Raw genomic sequence first — 26,340 nt, 5'->3', positions numbered from 1 at the left:
GCCAATTATTTTTGGAACAAACATGTATGGCCTTGCTGACCCACACATGTCTCAAAAGGAACAAACACTGTTCGGTACAGACCTGTTCGAAACATTGAGGAATTCATCTAGGGACAATCATTTACCTTTATTTACACAGGTAAATTAATTAAGAATACATTCTTATTTACAATGACGACTTGTCAATACCTAAGGACTGGTCAAAAGGCAAGGAATTGACACTAACCATGCTGAGATGTTCAAGAACAACCCCTGAAATTGCATCGAAAGGCACTGACAGACCGGTTTGAAAACATAGGGGAGTTTATCTTGGGGCACAATCCCTATGGACTAGTCCTATCTGGTTAGTTGTTTTCACAAAAAAGGGAGTGGCTGCATGGACCACATTATGCCTGGAATAGAAAGTCCCTTTATACCTCATCTTGATCTACTTCAGAAATGCCTTCGACAGTGTGCTCAGAAACAACATTTGGAAAGACCTCTCATGGCATCCCCCACAAACTTGTTACTCGTTAGCTACTTCTACAGGGAATTTGAATTTGCCATTCTCGTTAACAACCCTAGAACAGACCGTCATCTGTGGTGTACCCCAAGTATGCGTTCTCTCACCCATTCTCTTAATGGTTGCTATTGACTGGTCCATTAGGATTGGATAGGACTCCATTCCCAGAGCTTGAGGATCTTGACTTTGCAGAGAACATTGCTCTGCATGCTCTTTTCCTAACAAGCCCACATGCAGATGATCACAACTCGGTTGAGAAAGTTTGCTAACCAACTGGGCCTGCAGATAAATGTGGAAAAAGAACCAAGAGCTGAGAATCAACACACCACTTACATCTTTTATGATGCACGGATAGTGAGCCTACATTTGTAGAGGCATATAACTAATTTTTTCTGTTTTCAAAAGCAGAACGGCTAACATAAAAGTCATAATAATATTGCTTTGGCAAACACCTGAAATAAAAAAAAACAAGACTATAAATGTGTTACATGAAATTAGGAGAAAAACATTTGTATGTATTCAAATAAAATCTGGAGACATAATGTTTCTCAGGAACAGATCTCTCCTCATCCATTATTTAGCAAACACTCTGGTCCAGAGTGACTAACAGGATCAATTAGGGTTAAGGGCCCACCTAGACGGCTCGGGGAGTCAAACCAGCAACCCTGTGGGTTAATGGCCAAGTGCTCTTAACCGTTAAGCTACCTGCCACATACCCCGGGCATGGGTGTGAAGGTGTTATCACAGCAACAGATGAATGTGCTCCTCTATTTGATCAGTATTGAAAGGCCTTATGGTTCGAACAGAAGGAACATGTTTAACAGTTTGTGCAGATATCAATCCTTTTGAAATACTTTTATCGGGTCCGCCTTCCTTATACACAAGTAAGGACTTGATAGGAAACATCAACACAATCCTTTCAAGTGACATTGTGTCAAGTCAGCAAACACTCCAACCCAAAGGCAAATAAGAATACGCTGTGAATGAGTATGAACAGTGAATCAGTGCCTGTGACTTTCAAATGTACACATACATACACATACTGTACTGGAGTAAGTTTGTTTCTTATATGCCACGTGCTATTTTATATCAAGTTCTATAATTGTCTGATATCAAAGTGGTACTTCAGGAATTCATATCCGGTGCACTCATGTTGGAATGAGATTCCCTAATAAAGATGACTTGTGGGAGCAGAAAACTATGAGATGTTGTTCACTTTCTTTTCAAACCTTGAATGGTGACTCAGGAGGAAAATGACTCGTTCATCATAAACACATCCCACTTACTTTGCACCTTATTTTCCCACATTCATCAATCAATTATTGCAACTGTTTGAAATGACAGGTACTGCAAGGGCAATTACTGTCATATGATCAGCTCCAGGGTAAACTGTTACAGGCCAGTCCTAAAACAATCACTCTCAATCTCAACAGTATATACACTACCGTTTTAAAGTTTGTGGTCACTTAGAAATGTCCTTGTTTTTGAAAGAAAGCACATTATTTGTCCATAAAATAACAAAACACCGGTCTCAACGTTAACAGTGAAGAGGCGACTCCGGGATGCTGGCCATCTAGGCAGAGTTTCAAAGAAAAAGCCATATCTCAGACTGGCCAATAAAAAGAAAAAACCAAGATGGTCAAAAGAACACAGACACTGGACAGAGGAACTCTGCCTAGAAGGCCAGCATCCCGGAGTCGCCTCTTCACTGTTGACGTTGAGACGTGTTTTGTGGGTACTATTTAATGAAGCTGCCAGTTGAAAACTTGTGAGGCATCTGTTTCTCAAACTAGACACTCTAATGTACTTGTCCTCTTGCTCAGTTGTGCACCGGGTCCTCCCACTCCTCTTTCTATTCTAGTTAGAGCCAGTTTGCGCTGTTCTGTGAAGGGAGTAGTACACATGATATCTTCAGTTTCTTGGACATTTCTTGCATGGTATAGCCTTAATTTCTCAAAACAAGAATAGGCTGACGAGTTTCAGAAGAAAGTGCTTTGATTCTAGACATTTTTAGCCTGCAGTCGAACCCACAAATGCCGATGCGCCAGATACTCAACTAGTCTAAAGAAGGCCAGTTTTTTTGCTTCTTTAATCAGAACAGCAGTTTTCAGCTGTGCTAACATAATTGCAAAAGGGTTTTCTAATGATCAATTAGCCTTTTAAAATGATAAACTTGGATTAGCTAACACAACGTGCCATTGGAACACAGGAGTGATGGTTGCTGATAATGGGCCTCTGTACGCCACTGTAGATATTCCATTAAAAATCAGCCGTTTCCAGCTACAATAGTAATTTACAATATTAACAATGTCTACACTGTATTTCTGATCAATTTGATGTTATTTTAAGGGACAACAATTTTTTTAAATCAAAAACAAGGAAATGTCTAAGTGACCCCAAACGTTTGAGCAGTGGTGTATGTTCCAATCATGAACCTATCAAAAAGAGAACCTTAATATATTTTGTGTACCATAATATGTTTTTTATTAGTTTTACTATGTAGCTGACAGCTAACGCATTTTAAAAGGACAGTTCATCCAAATTACTAAATTGCATTATGGTTTCCTTACCCTGGAAGCGGTCTTCGGAAAAGGGGAGACAGCAATCCATGCTTTGGTTTTGTTTCCCTGAATGCATTTGGTGACTGTCCAAAAACATTCAAGTCAATATTCCTCAAGTTAGCATGTTTCAAATATCATGCTCAAATCTTCCCGATGTGTATGTGTAGCTCACATCATTTAGTTTAGGATGATTTGTAACATACATTTTGAATGAAGAAGTGTTCTTTGGAAATGAGCACTGGCTATGATGACACAGACTCTATAAAATCAAACAGCACTCCCAGAGAGTAAATTATATCTTAGCTTCCCATAAATGCCAAATGTTTTAAATAATATCCTAACAATACTGTATGTTTGGCACGGTTAATAGATAAATTATCTAAAAAATAAAGGCTCAATAGCAGTGTTCTGTCATATGGTCTTTAGTACTGGTGGCTCATGATTTTTGGCATGTGAAAGTGCAGGTTGATCTGGGCAGATCAGGATTAACAAGGTGTAACAGGGGACTTCCACAGAGGACTGTTAATCAGGCACTTGGCATGAGAGTAGCGGGACTTTGGAACACTGAACACACCCAAGAATAAATAAAAAAAACTTTGACACATTCCTAAGTGAGTGTTGACTCTCAGTGAACTGGTGCAGGATAAAATCCCATTTTAAAAAACAACAACAATTACATTTTAATTGGGAAATTGTACGGAACAAATGTTCTGGTACTTGGTAATTGTTTCATTATTCTTTTCATTGTGTCTTTATGTTGCAAATCGAGACTGTCCAGACAAAAGAAGAAGAAAATATTATCCTCAAAATGAAAGATGTGTAAAAAGGGAGCTGTAAGAAGGAGGCAAGGAGGAAATATCATCAAAAATAAAATGTCAATTAAAAAACGGATCATATTAAATGGAGGGTGGTTCCTTATCCCAAAGGGACCAGTATCCCCAATATCGTTCTAATGCATGGAGTTCCTCCAGCCCATAGAGACCTATCTAAATAGAAAAGACTGAGACCAGACAGATGAATTTCTAAGTATGATTAAGGTAGAGATTTCAATATGTAAATGTGTCATTTTGCTGAACTATCCATTTTATGTTAGTGGGGCCACTTTCAGTTGCTTATGAATTATTTGTGAAGCATTCATGGACCTTATAAAGGGTTTTTGGGCTTGAGACAGTTAGATGAGCTGAGCGTGATGGGCGATGAGGTTGCTGTTCTATATTAGGGACGATGCCTGCTTTGTTTATGAAAAGCTACACAGTGTTCTTGGGGAACTACCTTTTCATACAATTAACCTTCTCTGCTTGTACCTAAAATCCTGCCTCCCCTCCACTCCCACCAATACCAGAACTCAAGACAGTACCAAACCACCTTGTCACATTTGTCAGTTAAGTTATAAGACAGCTAATTTAGGCCATTGAGCACCACAGCAAACTTTTCCAATTGTCTGGTATAGAAACCCAGGAACCTATGAGCTGCCAGTAAGAGTTTTACCAGGGTTCATATGTATTTCCTTTCATATACTGTACTTTGAGTATTTGATTGAGCCTGCCTGGAGTGTGAGATGGGTGAGTTTATACTTTTGGGACAATTCCATTGTTTCAGTTGTGCCAGGCAAGCTCAATCAAGCACAGCTAACGTAGCTTAAAAGAATAAACAAATGCTATTTGAACCCAGGTCTGCAGAGGACAGCAGTGATGACATTAGGGCCCAGCATTTACTGTAACTGGGGCTCATAGGCCCTATAGATGTCTTTAATTTTATGTGAAGTTCACCATCAACTCAAGGTCAGGAGAAAGGACCATACTTGAAGACCCCTCTTTCAAATATTTTACTCTCCTTGTTTTCAGTGTTTGCATCTGTCCTCCTCCCCTTCTCCACCTTCAGTCTAGTATCTCATAGGTTCTTCTGAGGATCTCCTGATGACACGACAAACACTAGCGTTACCCTCATTATTAACTCCATTCTAATGAATGAGAGCACACCCAGACACGCTTCAGCTCAGCTTGTATAAAAAGAGAAAAAGGTGCTCTACTGAGGATTTAGAAATCCAAAAAGAAACATCTTACCGAACCCTTCACAAGATCACTATCCCAGAACACTGGTTGGTTCATGAGTTGGACGTCATAAGAGGTCAAGGACCACAGCAGGTACTGGTTGTGCTGCATTATGCCTGCAGACTGCATACAAGACAAGGTTTTGATTTTGGATGCGGGCCTACGCTATAGTAACAATGGCTGCTGCTGCTGATCTAACAGAACATTTAGAATGTAAGACAGGAGAGTGATAGTAAACTTCTGGGGGGAAATGTACATGAATAAATTCTGACCCTAAGGTCATATTTCTGATTTGCGCATGCAATTGGCAGCCACTGGATGATGCTTTATATTACGCAAAACTCGTGCGCATTTATTATGCCCCCTTTGATCTGTTGTGTGTAATAAAAACATTAAGTCCTCATTCAAGTAGTTATTTCCTTTATTTATTCATCTTTTTGGTCATATGTAATGTTTTGGACAGGCAGGCCTACTTCTAGCCCTGCTCAACCCTGCTTTATCTCGGCCTCGGAGAAGATAGAGATCCTGATGCAGAGGAGGGTGCGCTCGGAGGCTAGAGTGGAGACAGGCGTCTCTTGAGTTGGATGTGACCTGATGTGACGTGGACTTGCGTGTGCCTCCATGGGAGACCATTTTCCACATCAAGAACAGTCAATATTAACCTTATTGTTGTGTTTGTCTTCAGTTGTTATAGGGTCTTTCCGATTATTTTTTGTAACGACAAGCACTATAGATGTTAATTATCTATCATTATCGCTTGTCTATTGTCATTTATCTTTCAATCTAGTTAATGTGGTGGCAGGTGTAGTGGTTTTTATTTGGGTCCAACAAGGGGCTGGTTTTAGCCGTAAATATGATTCAATGACTTGAAAAACTAAATTTAAGTTAATGTTTCTAACTAAGTTTCTGTGTACATCTGAACAGGGAAACTAAACATTGAGTTGATGGGGATGATGCTGCTAATTTCCTTTGGGTAGGCCTTTCAATTATTTTACTAAATGAATGCATTCATAAAAAAATATATACTTTCTTGTAAAAAAAGATGTGTTTTCAGTCAGTAACTAACTAGATAGCTGTAAGCCCATACATTTGCAACATTTAGCCAAACTCATGAATTCTAAAAGCATTCTTCCAATCATAACAAAAACAGAAACTCCGAGGAAACTTTGACAGCAAACACTCCGAAATGCAAAGCAGGCCTACATCTTAAAACAAGTGCCACACGTGCAACCGTTTGACATCGAGTTACAGACATTGTTTTCACTGTACATTCTACTGTATTTACACAGAAAACAAAGACCGAGAGTATCTTTAAAGGTAACACATCTCTGAACTTGACAATTCCCGCCTGAAATAGCTGGCATCCACAGGCGAGGCGTGTACACAGTCTGTTGTGCCATAAATAGCGTATTCTGGAGTGGAGATGCTCTCCTGTGTACCCGACCAATGGGACAGGCAGTAGCAGTGCTGGAGGTTACAGTGCTGGTAGTGGTAGTGCTCTGGAACAAATCCATAACTCGAGTCCATCCTGTTCGGAGAGTTGTAACACGACGAAGAGTAAGACTCCTGTGGCGAATAACTATTGTAATCGACCGGACTTGACATATTTAGAGAACCTGATGGTGAGCTGGGAGCCTGAAAAACAATCCAGAGGAGATGTGCATTAATATTGTTGTACAGTATAACCAAACCATGTTTTATTCCGAGCCAACTCCCTGGACAGACGAACAAACAGCCTGAGCTTTGTCAAATATTTCAGCTGACGGCTGGTAATTGCAAAGACAGGTGATTGCGCAAGCGAATTTGAATAAAGCATACCATGCCATTGACGCAATAGTCCATATTCAGGGAGTGATTTTCCTGGGGCCAAAGTTTTGTTGAAGTAGCGGGATGCATAATACCACTGCTGTAGGTCTCGTTGGGCATCATCATGCTTATCAATTGTTGATTATCGAAGCTTTCCATCTGAACGTTGCTGTCTGGAAAGGCCCGCGGCTGAAAGCTGCCGTTGGAATTCATCTCTTGAGGGAAATAATCAAAATAATGGCCTATAGGAATAAACGAGAAGGATCAGTCAGAGGTTGCATACATAAACACATGCAGTGGCCATTGAAAAAAGTGAAGACTCCAGAAGTGATGTCACGGCACCACCAGCCAACAGCTAAAAAACACATTTGAATGCAAGTTTATAAAAAGGTCCCAGTATATGTTTCGAACTATTCTGCTGTGGTCGTTGATTCTCAATGTAAGTGTCAATCTAGATATTTACCTGACCGAATCTGATGTGCAATTCAGATTTTATTTTATAATAGGCTTATGTGGTGGATTTGACAGCTATTTATCTATTTGCATGTATGATGCATAATGCATTGCCTTCTGCCTTTTTGATCGTAGCTTGTTTATTTGATTATGGTTTACTGCAACGCCCCCACTGGACAATTCAAAAGGATTTTACTGTACTTTACTGTAGGCTACATGTATTTTCGTTAGCAGGTTTGGATACAGTCAAGAGCATTACTTTTTTACTATAGAACATTGATTCTGGACTTTCCATGGTGATGCTTTACCATACAATCATTGTGCGATCAAGACAATGGAATGCTGTGTATAAATACTGACTAATATATGGACATATTGGAACGTACCTGGCAAGGAGGAGGAGACGCAAACATCCTGACTCGCCAAGCTCTGGGATTTCTATTCATTTAGGAAAAGAGAAAAGGAAGGATACAGAGAGAAAACACAAGTCCCCATTGATTTACAACAGTTCGATTTTTGGGCTGGTTATTTTTCATAATTTTTCATCCCAGTACTGTATAGCACTGTATAACACTGTATAGCACTGTGTAGCACTGTGTAGCACTGTATAGCACTGTATAGCACTGTATAGCACTGTATAGCATAATAATGGCATTTGCCGATTAGTTTATTCTTCCTCTTCATTTCGGAGGGTTGATTGAGTGTGTGTGTGTTTGAGCCAATTGTTGCCAGTTGCCATAAAGACATCATAAGGACATCTTTTCTGATTTATGCATCTGAATTTACTGTAAAATATCACATAAAACAGCTGGTACAGTTCCTACAGGAAAACAAGTCCCACTGTTACTGCTAAACGATTATCAACTGATAGGCTACTGGAGAGTAGACCTGGTGGTGAATCATTAATGAGGCATGGAACTTTGTGTTTGGGGTAAGGTTGGTAAGGAGGAAGTTACTGCAATGGGGATTTCATGGAGAGAGCAACACCTCCAACTATGCTGAGACTGTGTGTGTGTGTGTGTGTGTGTGTGTGTGTGTGTCCTTGTGTGTGTGCCCCCCGATGCGTGCGTATGTAAGTCCTTGCGTGCCAGTCAGAGCGAGACGAGAGAGAGTGAGGTGATAATTACCATTCTAACTGTTTTAATTGCTGTCTGGAGAGCTCTCTGCTGTTGCAGCAACTCTTTAACAGTTGTCTTCACCCGCACGCCCTGGTACACCTTTGGCTTATCTGTCAGAAGAGAAAAACATTGTATCGGTGTTTACTAACAAAAAAACGGAATGCTCCCAACCCTGCCTCTCTCGAGCACTTTCACTGCCTGCTATATACTTTCACGCAACAATGAATTCGGCCTACTTAATCATTAAAAAACATTGGAAAATCATTACAAATATTAAAATTATTAAAAACACACGGATACAAAATATGGTTTGTATATCACCTAGACTTATTTGTGAATAATATGAACAAACGACTGTCCTTATGCATCCCTCAAATGTTTCCCACGTTATTGTATCAAACTCGCCCGTGCGAAAGCCAGAAATGTCATATTATTGTCCTACCTAGGTCTATAGTCTCTTCCCTGTAGTCTACCTCTGCGAGAACCTCGCACCGCAGAGACCGGGTTTCGAATTTCACTGTCAATACAGTGGTCTTGCCTTCACACTCACTTCAAGCACAACGGAAAAACCTGTGCTAAAATGATTATGTGAGCGTAACTTCTCGATTTTATTTAGATAATATATTTATTTTAATTCTATACATAGGCCTAAAACACAGATTAAGCGTTGCGTTCCATGAAAGGGGCTGATAGTAGCATATTCCGTGAAAGTAGGCAAGTAAAGTTAGGCTACAGGTAAAGCTGGCAAACAGCGGCCTCGTAAGAGAAACCAAAGGACTCCACAAATCCGGCAAAAATGAGGTGAAAGTTGAAGATTTCGCTTGAGAAATACGTCCGATTATAAAAGTAAGTTACTTTTACGCACCGTACTTAGCCTACATATTGTTGCTCGGCTATTGGATAACAATATGAGCTTTAGCCTATAATAAATACACGTTTTTTGATTATATAATTATTCCCGTTTGCCTATTGAAGCTCCAAGCCTGACAATTACGCAGTGAAACAATTCCGTTTTATGTAAAACGCATCCATCGAAGCAGGACTGCATTTTAAATTAAATTGCAGACTAATTTAGGCTGTACTAGGCCGATAGGTTAGAGCCGTTGCCAATACCCACTCTTAACACGTGTTAGTGCAGTAGCATAACTTTGGGATTTTTATGCTAAAATGAACGGTACTCATATATGTACGCCTTCAATTGTATGTCATGGCTTTACTTCTAAATATAAGGGGGTATAACGTTCTACTCCAATGACTAAAGTCATTACAGAAACGACGCCACACAATGGTAGAACTCATTAAGGCAGTCAGAGACTGCAAAGTTGGCGGTAAAGGTGATTATATAATAGCAGCTGCCTCGGCAGAATCTAAAGAGGTGTGCTTGGCTGTCAAACCCATCCTTTTAAATATTCATATACTGAAATGTCAGATCATGATTTGTCTTAAATGTGGCAAATAGTAAAGCTGCCCAAAATACACATCCCACTGATTACTGCTTAAAATGACCATTTGTAAGTTTACATATTGCAGTGTAATTACAATGACTACAATTACAGTTTAATTGACAAAAATAATGCAAATAAAATCGCGTTTGAGTTAAGTTATCCTCACGCCCTAACCTGGGCAAAGTGGCCCAAAGTAGTGATGTTTAAGAAATAAGCAAAACCCTATTTTAAAACGTTGTTCGATTCAATTGAAAAATATTGTAATCGAAAATAGCATACATCATGCAGGTAATAGGCATGGCATTAATCCACATGAGCTCATTGTTGAAGGATAGTTTCCATTACTCTTTAGTTAAAACACGAATTGCATTCTTTATCTCTAAGGTTTTCATCAGAACCTCGCATTTCCCTGAGAAACTAAAACAGCATGTTGTGCAATGTCAATTATTTCCAATCGTTTTGTTCTAACATTTATATTTTTCTTTCTTTCTTTCAGGAAGAACGTAAAAGAGAACCATGATCAGAAGAAAAAGGAATGATGAACTTACCAGACATGTTGTAAAATGTAAGAAAGTGTCCTGGAAGAAAAGCAGTTATGAGATTCCACAATGTCCTTTTCTGGCTCAGTTATATGGGCTATAATGAAATATTCATAAAAATCACACAAATTCTCAACACACAAGTCTTAAAACTGTCTCAGAGCATACAATAATATCCTAATATAGCTAGGGATGTATTAGTTTGTGAAATTTTCTCTCCATGCCTACTTTTTAAAACCCCTAGAACTCAATGATTTGACAATGATTTGATTGCGCGTTACTTTCAATTTGAATATTCAAAGGCTACTCAAAAATACATATTTTTCAGTATAAATCAATACATATGCACTTAAAATAACATTCCATTTAATAGAATACAGCACTATTTTATACCCAAAACGAAAAGAAGTTGATATTTTAAACATTTTATCCATCTTTTGCCAATCTGGCCATCAGTCCTCCTTCATAATGAGGCCCTACAGGAAAGTAACGGTAAGATGCTCTATCTAAACATCACCAACCATTACACATCGCAGATCATATGTATTTCAGGATGCATAAGCACATCAACACGTTATGACCATACATTTTTAGTCTTATTTTAAACAACAAAATATTAAATGTCTCGGCTGTGGGCGTGGCATATAGTAGCAGCCATTTCTGCCATCACTGACTCCATTGCTCCTTCAGCAAGTGCATGCTCCCCATCCCCGGAGCTCACATCACCCATGTGTTACCAATTATATTACAGTGGTTTTAGCATTATTTAGTTTAGTTACATTAATTATATTCATTATTTATAAAACCATAAAGACTGAATGTTTCAGTCATTCACATGTGAAACCTGATTTGACATCCCAGGGCTAGGCTATTTTATAGCCTATAAAATATAAAGAGTCTATAGACGATCTATAAAGTAGCCTAGCATCATTCGAATCCAGAAAGCTTTTTACAAATTAGTTTCAATGCAAAAACTCTATTTACATATGTCTGATACAATTTGAATTTAATGAGGAGACTCCTTGATTGCTCTACTTGTGTATCCTGGGCCTACTTAGATGTCGGCAAAGTATTTTCAATTGATAGACTTATTGGAATAGGGTTACTGTCCTGCCTGTTTTTATGTATAAGAGTTTACAACTTAATACATATGATATGAACAAACAACATGTTATCAGAAGGCAATTTTCACTCAAATATTTTAAGAAAACATGAGCACATTGCCTTAGAGAAAACCGTTTCCTAGAAGTGTTCTTCCATTGCCATTGTTAGCCTACATTTGAATAGCAATTTACAAACATAGCAAACAATAAACACAAACATATACCTAGTTTGAATTAAAATAGCTTAGCTTTCCGTTTTGGGGTATCATATATCATTATCATCATTCATATAATTGAGAAAATACACACACTATATGCCCAATACAATCTATTGCCTTTCCTGATTTATACTGGTAGGGGCCTATGCAATGATCCTATCATGTAGGTTTATAAAGCCCATCATCTCCACTGGGTAGTTGAGTTGGTGTCTTGACCAACTTTTCACCTTCCATAAAGTAGGACCTAGGCCCATTATCGTAACTGCCAAGAATATTATGCTAGTGTTCTGATATAATATCTAACCTTACAATGTTTTAATGTTTTATTTCTGGGGTTGCAATTTCCTCCCCACACATTCCGCTGGTACGGTGAGAGGAAGAGCTAACATGAAACAACTGCGCCCTCTAGAGTAGGATATACGTAAGTGGGCTCTCCGTCTTAATTGAATGTAGAGACAAAATCGTAATTTTAGCAAAAAAATATGTTCCATTTTCATGCATTTATTGCAGTCTCTTTTATTATATTGGATTTATAATACACATTCTACTGCCCAAAACATTATCTATGTTGTTTATTTCTTGAAATGTAAAGCAAAACACAGGAACTGTGAGTATGATAAATCACTTGCATCTATTGACCAATTCCGTTCCTTGCATTGTCTCTGAATGTAAAATATTCAGGTATAGATTCCCACTCACTTCTTGAAGAATCCTGTAGATGGTCATCTCTGATTGTCTTTCGTTATACTCAAGACTTTTCTTTGAATTGTCACTGCTGCCTATTACTAGTAATGAATGCATTGCAACAAGCTCCTAAAATATAAAAAACAGAAGAAAAAAAACAGACACATTCATTACCAAAGCTTCACAGAGTAAAGGCTCACATGAAGTAGATACAGTTGGATAAACTCTGATTTGGTTATTAAAGCTGACAACAAGATGCGATAAAGTAAAGAAGGTTAAAGTAAAACGACCTTCAGCAAAAAATAAATGCGAATTGCAATTGTCGCAATGGCAGCATATCAATTTAAATGATGTTTTCCTAATATAATGACTATATAAAAACACATCTATTTCAAACATTTGAACACAGGCACAGAATCCTAACTGGTCCATTGTCACGTGCCCATGCAAAGGGTTCCCACTGGGCACAGAGGTCAATTCAATGTCTATTTTAAGTTGGTTCAACATAATTTAATTGAAATGCCGTGTAAACAACATGGATTCAACCATTGTGTGCCCAGTGAGTTAGTTCTTACATACCATAATGTCACCAGGGGACTTAGGAGGGTCAAATAAGTAAAAGTTCCACTTTGTACTTCTATAAAAAAGATTAGCAAAGTCTACAAAGTTAATATTTGGACAACAAGGAGCTGAGTCACTTGCATCTGCATTGTTTTGGTTTTCTGTGAAGGACAGGATGTTTCCAAAGGGATTTAATAAGACCTCCGAATCTCATATGGCGACCAAGAGCTTCCACCATCTTCTTTCACCCACGAGTGCGTGTCACTATGTGTGGCGAGGGTACTGTCAGAGTCCTCATTAGCTAGAGGGGCCATCTTGGAGGCTAGGTCGTTGGAGACAGTCATATAGGAAGGACATGTGAAAGTGGAGGCAGCAGGGTAAGAGGTGTGGTAGTGTACTTCTTCCAGAGGGTGAAGGGCATAGGGCTGTGCCGAGGCCATGGAGGAGCTACGAGTGGAGCAGCGGTACTGTGATGGGCTCCCGGGAGGGTCGGGGCTTGGCAGGGAGACTGGAACAGAGGTCAGGCCGTCTGCACACAAACCCTCTCCCTGGGTCACTGGGTCTGCCACTGGCTGCTCCCACGAATCCCTCTGTAGGAGCAACAGCCAGAGAAAAGAATAGAGATGGTGGAGAAATTACTCTTATTTGTTGGTTTTGCCGATTGCAGAATGCCCTAAGATGTATGTGTAACAGATGGTTAGGAACCATGCTCGTGTGATGATTAACCTTGCTGGAGACCTGAAGACATGTTGGCCCACTGAGCTAATGTCTAGGCTTTATCTCAGTGGGCTAATAAAGCCTTGTGGCTAACAAAGCCTTGTAGCGCACAGATCTGGGTTTGATCCTAAATCAGTAACATAGGGACACACTTCTCACCTGTGGAATTAGATTTATTTTTTCCATCGTGCTTGTGTGAAATGTGTGCTCATTTGGATGTACCCTATCCGCTCCAGCCCCCATCCCTATTTACATGCTTTGCGCCATCTCACATCACATAAAAAACAACAACACATAGGGTGCGTTTCCCGGATTTAGCCTAGCCTTGAACAATTCTTAGTCCAGGACTAAACTTTAAACCATGTTTGAGAAACTGGCCCATAATGTAAAGCCATAGCTCAACAGTTCCATTCCATCACTAGTAGTGAACACTGACAGATTGACTTACCAGGAGAAAGTGGGGGGACTCTCCAGAGAAAGGTGGTAGCAGAGTGGACAGGGCTGAGCTGGGGAAGATGGAGCTCCCTCCGGTGGTGAAGGCTGCACTACGGTAGTCTCCGAACGTTTCCGGGTAGTAGCTGTCTATGACGGACGGGTAGCCAGACATGGCCGATGGGTCACAACCTAGAGGCTTGCCACCCAGGGATGAGGAGTAGACCTCGCCCGAGAACTGCTTGGGAGAGAAGTCTGAGTCGGAGATGAAAGGTCGCCTCATGCCGTAGTAGCTAGGGATCATGTGAGACCCTGTTGTAAAGAGAACCAGGGAGAAAACATTAGTAACAAGTGGTCCTATGTGGCTCGGTTGGTAGAGCATGGTGTTTGCAACGTCAGGATTGTGGGGTGCGATTCTGGCTGGGGCCACCCAAAATGTATGCACACACTACTGTAAGTCACTTTGGATAAAAGTGTCTGCTAAATGGCAACACTTTACTTATAGCCTGCATGTAGGGAAAGGGGATACTTAGTCAATTGCACAACTGAATGGATTCAATGTAAATTTATTTTCCACATTTAACCCAACCCCTATGAATCAGAGAGGTGCTGGGGGCTGCCTTAATCGATGTCATCGGCCCCAGGGGTGGAGTTTAACTCCCTTGCTCAAGGACAGAACGGCAGATATTTTCACCTTGCTGGCTCATGGACTCAAACAAGCAAGCTGACCCAATGCTCTAACTGCTAAGCTACCTGCCGCCGCATCTAGGCAACCTGTCGCCCCATCTAGGCGACCTGCCGTCACATCTAGGCGACCTGTCGCCCCATCTAGGCAACCTGCTGCCCCATCTAGGCGACCTGCCGCCCCATTTAGGCAACCTGCTGCCCCATCTAGGCGACCTGCCGCCCCATCTAGGCGACCTGCCGTCCCATCTAGGCAACCTGTCGCCCCATCTAGGAGACCTGCTGCCCCATCTAGGCGACCTGCCGCCCCATCTAGGAGACCTGCTGCCCCATCTAGGCGTCCTGCTGCCCCATCTAGGCGACCTGCTGCCCCATCTAGGCAACCTGCTGCCCCATCTAGGCAACCTGCTGCCCCATCTAGGCATCCTGCTGCCCCATCTAGGCGTCCTGCTGCCCCATCTAGGCAACCTGCTGCCCCATCTAGGCAACCTGCTGCCCCATCTAGGCGTTCTGCTGCCCCATCTAGGCGTCCTGCTGCCCCATCTAGGCAACCTGCTTCCCCATCTAGGCAACCTGCTGTCCCATCTAGGCGACCTGCTGCCCCATCTAGGCGACCTGCTGCCCCATCTAGGCGACCTGCTGCCCCATCTAGGCAACCTGCTGCCCCATCTAGGCAACCTGTCGCCCCATCTAGGCGACCTGCCGCCCCATTTAGGAGACCTGTCGTCCCATTTAGGAGACCTGCTGCCCCATCTAGGCGTCCTGCTGCCCCATCTAGGCGTCCTGCTGCCCCATCTAGGCAACCTGCTGCCCCATCTAGGCAACCTGCTGCCCCATCTAGGCGTCCTGCTGCCTCATCTAGGCGTCCTGCTGCCCCATCTAGGCAACCTGCTGTCCCATCTAGGCGACCTGCTGCCCCATCTAGGCAACCTGCTGCCCCATCTAGGCAACCTGTCGTCCCATTTAGGAGACCTGCTGCCCCATCTAGGCGACCTGTCGTCCCATTTAGGAGACCTGCTGCCCCATCTAGGCGTCCTGCTGCCCCATCTAGGCGTCCTGCTGCCCCATCTAGGCAACCTGCTGCCCCATCTAGGCGACCTGTCGTCCCATTTAGGAGACCTGCTGCCCCATCTAGGCAGCAGGTAGCTATCAGAACAAAGCATACAATATAATCGGAGTACACATTCAAAGCTCTGGTGGTTACTGTTAACATCGAAACAAGCCTTCACAAGTCTTCACCAGTAAATGGGTTTTATTCTACTTTTTCAGAACTTTGCTTGTAAATGTGACATTTAAAAGCTGTTTTCTATAATACTGTACCTCCCTTACCTCAAACATTATTAGGAGAGTTGATAGGTCAGTGGGACTCATCAATAATTACATCATTTTCACAGAGATTTCTCTCACCTGGCATTTGAACAAATGATGATTGGCTGGATGTTCCTCCCTACAAATGAAAGAACAGACAAACATGGCATTATGAGAACAGGTCTGATTCTGGTAACACATATCATGCCACCACACACACGCTGAGGAAGGCACAAGCCGAAGCGTATGTCAGTGTGTGGTCTATTAAGACATGTTGCTATGATATAAAGAAAATTAGAACAAAGCTTCAAGAATTGCAACTTACAGTGCGTTTGGAATGTATTCAGACCCCTTGACTTTTTCAACATTTTGTTACGTTACAGCCTTATTCTAAAATTGATTAAATTGTAGTTTTTTTTCTCATCAACCTACACACAATACTCCATAATGACAAAGCAAAGAAAAAATATAGCATTCAGACCCTTTACTTAGTACTTCTCCCGAAGCCACTGCTGTGTTGTCTTGGTTGTGTGCTTAGGGTTGTTGTTCTATTGGTAGGTGAATCTTCACCCCAGTCTGGTATCCTGAGTGCTCTGAAGCAGGTTTTCATGAAGGATCTCCCTGTACTTTGCTCCGTTCATCTTTCCTCCGATCCTGACTGATCTCCCAGTCCCTGCCGCCGAAGAACATCCCCACAAGGGCCTCCCAAGTGGCGCAGTGGTCTAAGGCACTGCATCTCAGTGCTAGAGGCATCACGACAGACCTAGGTTTGATCCCGGGCTGTATCACAACCGGTTGTGATCGGGAGTCCCATAGTGCGGTGCACAATTGGCCCAGTGTCATCCGGCTTAGGGGAGGGTTTGGCCGGGGGGCTTTACTTGTCTCATCGTGCTCTAGCAACTCCTTGTTGAACAGTGTTTCCTCTGACACGTTGGTGCGGCTGGTTAAGCGGGCAGGTGTTAAGAAGTGCGGTTAGGTGGGTCATGTTTTGGAGGACGCATGACTCGACCATCTCCTCCCGAGCCCATTGGGGAGTTGCAGCGATGAGACAAGATCGAAAAAGGGGTAAAAAAAACATCCCCACACTATGATTCTGCCACCACCATGCTTCACCATAGGGATGGTGCCAGGTTTCCTCCAGACGTGACTCTTGGCATTCAGGCCAAAGAGATCAATCATGGTTTCATCAGACCAGAGAATCTTACTTCTCATGGTCTGAGAGTCCTTTAGGTGCCTTTTGGCAAACTCCAAGCGGGCTGTCATGTGCCTTTTACTGAGGAGTGGCTTCCGTCTGGCCACTCTACCACAAAGGCCTGATTGGTGGAGTGCTGCAGAGATGGTTGTCCTTCTGGAAGGTTCTCCCATCTCCAAAGAGGACCTCTGGAGCTCTGTCAGAGTAATCATTGTGTTCTTGGTCACCTCCCTGACCAAGGCCCTTCTCCCCTGATTGCTCAGTTTGGCGGGTGGCCAGCTCTAGGAAGAGTCTTGGTGGATCCAAACTTCTTCCATTTAAGAATGATGGAGGCCACTGTATACTTGGGGACCTTCAATGGTACCCTTCCCCAGATCTGCACCTGAGCTCAATTTCGAGTCTCATAGCAAAGGGTCTGAATACTTAAAAAAGGTATTTCAGCTTCTTCTTTTTTAATAAATGTGCAAAACTTACAAAATAACTGTTTTCACTCAGTCATTATGGGGTATTGTGTGTAGATTGATGTGGAAAAACATTAATCAATTTTAGAACAAGGCTGTAATGTAATAAAATGTGGGAAAAGCCAAGAGGTCTGAACATTTACCGAATGCACTCTATATCCAAGTGATGGTAACATTTTATTTGGATAGTCCATCTGTAGATGCTCTCCAGACTATCTACACTCTTGGAAAAAGTAGAATCATATAGGGTTCTTCGGTTTGTCCCCATAGATTAACCCTTTTTGGTGCTAGGTAGAACAGGTAGAACCCTTTGCAGAGGGTTCTACCCTGAACAATAAAATAAATGCAACATGTAAATTGTTCCATGTAAAGGGCTCAATGTTTCATGAGTTTAAATAAAATATCCCAGAATTGTTCTATAAACACAAAAAGCTTATTTCTCTCAAATGTTGTGCACAAATCCCTGCTAGGGAGGATTTTTCTTTGACAAGATAATCCATCCACCTGACAGGTGTGCCATATCAACAAGCTGATTAAACAGCATGATCATTACACAGGTGCACCTTGTACTGGGGACAATAAAAGGCCACTCTAAAATGTGCAGTTTTGTCACACAACCCAATGCCACAGATTACACAAGTTTTGAGGGAGTGTGCAATTGGTATCCTGACTACAGGAATGTCCACCAGAGCTGTTGCCAGAAAATGTTATATTATTTCTCTACCATAAGCCTCCTCCAACATCGTTTTAGAGAATTTGACAGTACGTCCAAATGGCCTCACAACCGCAGACCACGTGTATGGCGTTGTGTGGGCGAGCTGTTTGCTGATGTCAACGTTGTGAACAGAGTGACCCATGGGGGTGGTGGGGTTATGGTATGGGCAGGCAGGCATAAGCTATGGACAACAAACCCAATTGCATTTTATTGATGGCAATTTGATTGCACAGAGATTCCATGACAAGATCCTGAGGCCCATTGTTGTTCCATTCATCCGCCGCCATCACCTCATGTTTCAGCATGATAATGCACGGCCCCAGGTCGCAAGGATCTGTAGACAATTCTTGGAAGCTGAAAATGTCCCAGTTCTTCCATGTCCCGCATACTCACCAGACATTTCACCCATTGAGCATGTTTGGAATGCTCTGGATCAATGTGTACGACAGCGTGTTCCCGCATGTATCCAGCATATATCCAGCAACTTCACGCAGTCATTGAAGAGGAGTGGGACAACATTCCACAGGTCACAGTCAACAGCCTGCTCAACTCTATGTGAAGGAGATGTGTGATGCTGCATGATGCAAATGGTGGTCACATCAGACACTGTAAAAAAATTTGTATCCACGCACCTACCTTTTTTAAGGTATCTGTGACCAGCAGATGCATATCTGTATTCCCAGTCATGTGAAATCCATGGATTAGGGCCTAATGCATTTATTTCAATTGACCGATTTCATTATATTAACTGTAACTCAGTCAAGTATTTTAAATTGTTGCATGTTGCACTTATATTTTTGCTTCATTACACAGGTGCACATCTGGTTGATATGCCACACCTGTCAGGTGGATGGATCATTATTTTTGTTCAGTATACATAGAAGCCTCTATGAAGGGTTCTTCCTAGAACCCTCCATAAAGGGTTCTGCCAATAACCTTTTTATTCTCTAAAGGTTCTACCTTGAACTCTCTATGAAGGGTTCTATCAAGAACCCTTTTATCTTTCAAGGGTTCATTCTAGAACACTCTGTGAACAGTTCTACCAAAAACCCTTATATCGCTGAAGGGTTCCTTCCTAGAACCCTCCATGAATGGTTCTACCAGCATTATTTGCTATTTTTTTTATGACAATACATTCAATATATCATAAGTTAGTTATACCCTAACACAGTGGTTGAAACTCCTGGTTTGCAGACCACATCAGGCCTTCAAGTCACATTATGCTGGCTTGTAAAATGATGTGTGATTCCTTTTGGAATCTAGCCAGAGTGAGGATATCCAACAACAGGGATTTTTAATCACCCGCAAACTGCATTCAGAATGACTGCCAGGGTAGAGAAGGTTGATAAAGGAGACTACCTAAATCATCTAAACTAAAACAACCATCTCAGTAATGAGACTACTAACAGATTGGATTAGTTTAGAAAAATGTATGTTATTTATAATTGTGTAGCATAAAATTAATCAACCAATCAATGCAAAAACACAGATTTTGAAACAAACCATTCTGAAAATCATCCTGCAATAAGGTGTGCTGGGAAATATGATAATGATGGGAGTGGGTTTGAGTAAAAATGACACAATCACACTTACACCACTTTACAGAATTAATTAAATTCCTGAATCAACACTATAAAAGTTACACTGAAAAATCAACACTAGGTAACACTGGCCAAGTGGCCAATTTGCTGTGTACCATACAATATACTGCTGGTTCACTCAGACTCCATACTATTCTCCTACTCACTGCTCAATAAAATCACAGAAAATACTTATTTGAAAAATGTTTATCTTGGCAAAGATATCAACTATGTCAGTACTGTATATGTAAAATGATCAAGGGAATACCAGATACATTTACAAATATTCCCATATACTATATTTTTAAACTGATCAGATTACTCAAACTCCTGATGTTAAAGTTTAAACATTGAGGTAAACACTAATTCTCAGGCACTATTAAAAAGAATAATGTAAAAAATACAATTAAAAAAAATCTTATTCAGATTCAGAAGGGTTCTACGTAGAACCCTTCTTCCCTTCCAAAGAATCATCAAAGAACCCTTTCTTAACAAAACAGTTCTTAGTGTGAAAAACGTTCTGGGTAGAACCCGTGGCCTTATAAAGAACCCTCGTCTTCCAAAAAGGGTTCTTCAGAAGAAAATTGTTCTTGGTTTATCCAATCTCTCTGCAAATAACCCTTTTAGAACAATTTTTTTTTACAAGAGTGTAGAGTAACATTTCAACTAACTATCTCCTAACCCCAGCCCTTATTCTAAACCTAACCCTAACTGTAACCTTAGCAAGCAGTTGCTTATCAACAGATAGTCAGGTGCTTATCAGTAGATAGTTTGTTGATAGCATGATAATCTGTAGAGCAGCAACAGATGGACTATCCCCAAAAAGTGTGACCCAAATGAATGCAGGCCATTTTTTCATGTTTGATGTGAACACATAACGTGGACAGTAACAAAGTATACAGTGACATTCTGTGAAATAAAAGTCATGATCATTTTCATCATAGACTGAAGAAAAAAAACTTCATTAACTTTTATAGCAGACAGTGTGTCACGTTTATGATGGCATTACGAAGAGCTTATAATGCAGAAGTCAGAATGATTTATGGGGTTTAATACACTTCTGAATGGCTTTATTATCCTCTTGGGTGCCGCGGAGTCTGAAGTAAAGATATACTGTGGAAAGGACAAGTCTTTATGGTATCTACGGTTATTGAAGACACATTTTGCATGACATTTATAGCAAGCTTGTTAGAATGTATATTATACATGTTTGTAGGGTTAGAAAAGGGATATATGCTTACAGGGATTTGTTTTAAAGAGACACACACACACACACAGCGAGGGTTAGAAAGGAGGACAAGCTCTCTTTTGTTTGCATATTGCAAACATGAAAGAGTTGATTTTAAGGCTGTGTTGGCTGGAAGGCAAGCAAATTTTGAGGGTTGGATTTGAATGCAATTTGCCCATGCCAAGACTTCCCCATGTGGACCAGGTCAATGCCTCAGTGCTTCTCTGAAGGCTGCGTATGGAAATCATGTTGTTAAAGCCTCATGTACTCCCAGTTCACAGCAAAGCACCTGATGGAGAGACACGATAAACCTGCATGGGGAGGCTAACAATTACCCAGGGCCGTTTCTAACATTTTGGGGGCCCTAAGCAAGATTTTGTTGGGGGGCACCAAATAAGAGGAAAACTGCTGATGCACTACCAAAGAAAATCATAATAATTGAGGTTTCGCTAATGCTTTGAAAAGGTACTGCAACTACCAACCAACATCCCCAGCCACAGGTCTTAATAAAGAGATGATCTGTGAAGCATGTTGGGCTGCAATGTGTTGTATGACAGTTACATTTTTATATGCTGCTGTATTTGGTGAAAAAGCTGTCCTTAAGGAAAACCAGTTACCGTCAAAATGTTGTCCTTATAAGAACAAGAATTTGGGGGCATACTAGTGTGCAGATATTTTAGTTCTACATGACTATTTACTCTGATTAATTATTTTAAGTGTGCATACCCGAGTGTTTACAATTGAAAAGTACTCTTTCCTCCACAATAACACAACAGTGAAGGCACACTGGTTGGCCGGCTGGTTCTAATAATGCCCAAACCTCAGTCCGTTTTGCAAAGAGCATAGGCTACTGTAAGTGAGTAAAGAAGAGCTGGCTAATACCATTTCTCTCAGCATTCCTTGAGGTCTAGGTCTAGGATACAACACATATCTTACTTGTGCCACGATATTAGAGTCTAATAATGCAGAAATGAATAGAGCAGTGTATCTACGGTTATATCTCTTTAATACTCTTCTTTATGAAACTTGAAGTTGTTTATTACTTGAGATTGTGTACGATGGTCTTTGTCCTGTCATTGAGGCAGCATGCCTGTTGTCAAAGACATTTCCCTTTGATTTCTATGGGTTCATGTTGCGACTTGATTTGAATCACTTGGTGGCTAAAGTTTGCCAATGTCTATCAATGGCCTTTCTCTCTAGGATAAAAGACTGCAAACTCGAATGAGAGAGAGAGAGAGCATAAGAGAAAGTCGAGGCAACCTTTAGATGGTGTGGCCCTGTTATCTGAATGTGTCTTTAGTCCGTATTGTTCACCCATGAACCTGGGCACACACGTCTCATGTGTGCAAAAGAAGACCGTGAATCTCCTAGATTAAAACATAAATATATAGTATAATTTTATCTTTATTCATACAAATCCAATCTAATTTTGCATTAAGTCAAAAACTGTTGATGGCAACACTGGGGTCTTACCAATCCATCCACAAGATGATATCTGTAACTCTGAGTTAATAGTATTAACTTAATACTGTGAATTAAGAATGACAGAACTCAAGTCTATTACATTTTTGCTTTCAAGCAGAGTTTTCGGTGGTGGCATTGGCAACATCGATCTAGTTTTGTTTAGGAAAACAGTGACTCATCATTATTAAGCAATAAGAGCAGTACTTCCTGGTGTTGTGATCTTTGCTGCAGTTTGCTTTGGACACATTGCCCCATGAGAAATCCTTTCCAACCTGGCTTTGGCAAACCTGTGACATTTTTTTCTACAAAAAAAAAAGATGTTTCTGAAGAGCCATTACAGTCCAGGCATGGAAGGATGGTCACAGAGTGTGAAAGCATGTCTTAAGGCTTACGATGTTGAAACTCATGGCATCTACCTCACAGTTTGTCTCTCCCTTATCAGGATCTGTCCATGAATAGTGTAGTTACTGTCTACTGAGTGCCAATGGTAATGGAAACAGAAAACAAATGGAGTCCTGTAAAGGGCATTGACAGGTAGCTTGGGAGATGAAAAACTTTTCCTGTTTGCTCAGGCAGATGTCTCATAGGCCAATTTCGCTGTGTCTGAGGCAACAATGGCTAGCTTGTCTGCGGCCTGCATGGAGAACAATATCGGTCGGCAGGTGTGCGAGAATCTGACTTTGCATAGACCAACCTGGCAGACCAAAAAGGGTTTGTATTAGCTATCCTCACGACTGCTAGAGTTCATGACCATTAGCCATTGCGTATTATTGTTGTCCTGCTCATCGTGGGGGTTTTCATGGGTCTGCTTGGCTTTGTTTTTCTCTCTTAAACCAATGTTCTGGTATTTACCCATAGGCTTAGCTTTCACTCATGGCTGAGGAGTGGAGAAATGAAGATACACTGCCGAGGGACTTATAGGTAGGCATTATGGGCATGATTCGTTAGTATACAAAATAAGCCCAAATGTAAATAAGGCTGAAGATTGAAGGACAACACCCTATTGTCTCGCCAACAGACATCAATTGTCTGGTTATATGTCAGTGAAAGAAAGAAAGAAAGAAAGAAAGAAAGAAAGAAAGAAAGAAAGAAAGAAAGAAGACAATACAAAAGCGAATCACGTTAGATGTACTTGGAGTACTCACACTGTATCTTGGTCCATTTGTTTGATTTTGTCGTTTCTCTGCCAGTAAATCTTTCACTGTGTGCTTGACCCTCACCCCTTGATAGACCCTTTTAGAATACTCTGGAGAAAAAGAGAAAGGAATATTTCACACACACACACACACACACACACACACACACACACAGAAATACAATTGACTCATAATTTGAGTGTGAAGTAATACAAGTTAATACATGATTCTACACTCATTATTCTGTGGAGGTCACTGAAAACAACCTCCATACAGTACACTCCTAACACAAAGATAGCCTAAATTTGGAGTTATGTTGATACAAAGATTTAACATTTTGCCTCAAGTACATTGCTAGAACAAATTCTATGGACCTCCTTGAAGTATATGAAAAACAGGCTAGAAAAACTATTATATTCAGGAGGCCTAAATTAAACATAGGAAAGGGGAAGGGGGATACCTAGTCAGTTGTACAACTGAATGCCTTCAACTGAAATATGTCTTCCGCAATTAACCCAACCCCTCTGAATCAGAGAGGTGAGGGGGGGCTGCCATAATCAACATCCACGTCTTCGGCACCCGGGGAACAATGGGTTAACTGCCTTGCTCAGGGGCAGAACGACAGGTGTCAGCTCGTGGATTCATTTCAGCAACCTTTCGGTTACTGGCCCAAGGCTCTAATATGCACTTATTGTATTCTCTGTTTTTGGCTCATTTATATTGTAAGTATTTTTTTAATTAGCTTGAAGTAAGTATCTTCAAATTGTACTTACTCAAAGTAAAATATAAATATAACACAAGTACAATATATTGCTGGTTATGTATTTTTCAGATAATATACTGCTCCTGCTTAGTGCCAGTCCTCATTCATTCCGACAAACATGTATTCATTTGAATTTTCACAGTTTTATGCATAGCTGAATTGCCTTTTGGGTTACGTGTAAAGGGCATGGAAATTGTCTTTGGCTTTGGTCAATGCAAATTGACTGTTAAAAAAAGCAATTTAGTACAAACGTCATTGTCTAACAGTGATGGCATTTTTATACACTGGATAGCCACTCACACATTTTAAATAGTCTAAATAGGCCTAGTGATAGAAGTATCAAAAGTATCAATATTTATTTGTAAATACATCATAAATCTCAACAGCAAATATGTCTCCAGCCTGATTTTGTAGGCAAATCCCCCCCTGAACATATTCCTAGTGAGCATACTATAGACGATATTTGCAATTTAACATGCAAAAGGAAATCGCATGCAAAAAAAACGGTACAGTATGTAAAAGATCCCAGCTTTATGAATGGAGTCTTAAGATACGTTTCTATTTTACTATAGCCATCATACGGCCAAACAGTTTTGAAATTCAGAAATTGATGTGGGATCATAATGATATCATTTTCTAGGTGTTGCAGTTTGATATCCAACTGAATTATTTATGAATTGAGAAGAGGGTTTGGATACCGGAAATCCAACACCAAAACAATACTTGCATACTATTCAGCATCATCATGTCCTTTATGCTTTGGACTGGTCACAGCTAAGCAATGCCATCTTTAGATATAAATAATAAACAATCATATTTATGTTCATATGACACACGGTTAACATATTTCCCGATGCAGTCCTCTACAGTACTATACTTTCAGTTTTGTTAGTATGAAAAATACAATACAATACACCAATCCAATACCTTACAAAGTACAATGTCAGCTTCACAGTACATTTCATTCATTCACTTTTTTATACTGAAGGATACTAGTCAATTCCAAAAACGGCAATGGCATAAACCAGATTGTTATGCTAGTTGACAGCATAAACCAATAACAAATAAAATATATATATTTTTAATTATGTCATTATCACCCCCTTAAAGAAGATGTCATAAAATTTCTATGGATGATGATAGTTTTGTCAATACAATATACCATGGAAGTATCTCATAAATGATTAGGAATCAGCGTTATGGTTGCATTTAGCCTTACCGGTTTCCATGATGCTGCAGTTTCAGGTCTGGTACTACAAAGATTGAGAAGGTCAATCCTCTATTCCAGTGAAAGTGTAGCTGTACCAATGCTCAAAATCATACTAAAGACAAGCCTTTTCCACCTCTGGAAACGTTCACGGAATCCTTCGCACACTCCACTGATGGAGAATGTATGGACTTTTTCAAATGACCTTTTTCTCCATGCAAATGATTGGTAGGACGTTTTTCGACTATTTGCATCTACAGTCTAGATTAGAGGAGAGCGTCTAAGAGACTCATCAGAAGGCATTCTATTTCGTTTCACTGAAACATGTTGTAATAGTTCTTTAGGCCTATTTGGGCTCCCACATGTTTACACACTATCAATGTACAGTAAAAGCTTGAAATGATATGCCAAA

At 40.7% G+C, this 26,340-nt stretch overlaps 2 protein-coding genes across 2 annotated transcripts; both read right to left on the bottom strand.

Moving 5' to 3' along the window:
* Nucleotides 1–5,553: 5,553 nt before the first annotated feature.
* Nucleotides 5,554–8,712, bottom strand: LOC139382807 (lnc RNA pou2af1). Its single transcript, XM_071127023.1, has 4 exons — nt 8,501–8,712; nt 7,760–7,811; nt 6,933–7,162; nt 5,554–6,749 (listed from the first exon to the last, which is right to left on the bottom strand). The coding sequence occupies exons 1-4, from the start codon at nt 8,501–8,503 to the stop codon at nt 6,426–6,428; spliced, it is 609 nt and encodes a 202-aa protein (XP_070983124.1). The 5' UTR covers nt 8,504–8,712; the 3' UTR covers nt 5,554–6,425.
* A 4,419-nt stretch (nt 8,713–13,131) lies between these two features.
* On the bottom strand, nt 13,132–26,070 carry LOC139383066 (POU class 2 homeobox associating-factor 2-like). The gene is made up of 5 exons (XM_071127374.1): nt 25,941–26,070; nt 23,968–24,068; nt 16,282–16,321; nt 14,207–14,502; nt 13,132–13,631 (listed from the first exon to the last, which is right to left on the bottom strand). The coding sequence occupies exons 1-5, from the start codon at nt 25,948–25,950 to the stop codon at nt 13,233–13,235; spliced, it is 846 nt and encodes a 281-aa protein (XP_070983475.1). The 5' UTR covers nt 25,951–26,070; the 3' UTR covers nt 13,132–13,232.
* Nucleotides 26,071–26,340: the final 270 nt, after the last annotated feature.

The sequence above is a fragment of the Oncorhynchus clarkii genome, chromosome 24 (genome assembly GCF_045791955.1).
Source record: "Oncorhynchus clarkii lewisi isolate Uvic-CL-2024 chromosome 24, UVic_Ocla_1.0, whole genome shotgun sequence".
Taxonomy (NCBI): domain Eukaryota; kingdom Metazoa; phylum Chordata; class Actinopteri; order Salmoniformes; family Salmonidae; genus Oncorhynchus; species Oncorhynchus clarkii.
This window is presented reverse-complemented; position numbering and strand designations above follow the sequence as displayed.

Excerpts from the sequence above, each read along its gene's own strand:
- LOC139382807 (XM_071127023.1), bottom strand. Across the intron at positions 7,163-7,759 it reads CGTCTCCTCCTCCTTGCCAG|GCCATTATTTTGATTATTTC; the intron begins GTACGTTCCAAT and ends TTATTCCTATAG. Across the intron at positions 6,750-6,932 it reads ACTATTGCGTCAATGGCATG|GCTCCCAGCTCACCATCAGG; the intron begins GTATGCTTTATT and ends ATTGTTTTTCAG.
- LOC139383066 (XM_071127374.1), bottom strand. Across the intron at positions 14,503-16,281 it reads ATCATTTGTTCAAATGCCAG|GGTCTCACATGATCCCTAGC; the intron begins GTGAGAGAAATC and ends TCTTTACAACAG. Across the intron at positions 13,632-14,206 it reads AGTCCCCCCACTTTCTCCTG|AGGGATTCGTGGGAGCAGCC; the intron begins GTAAGTCAATCT and ends TTGCTCCTACAG.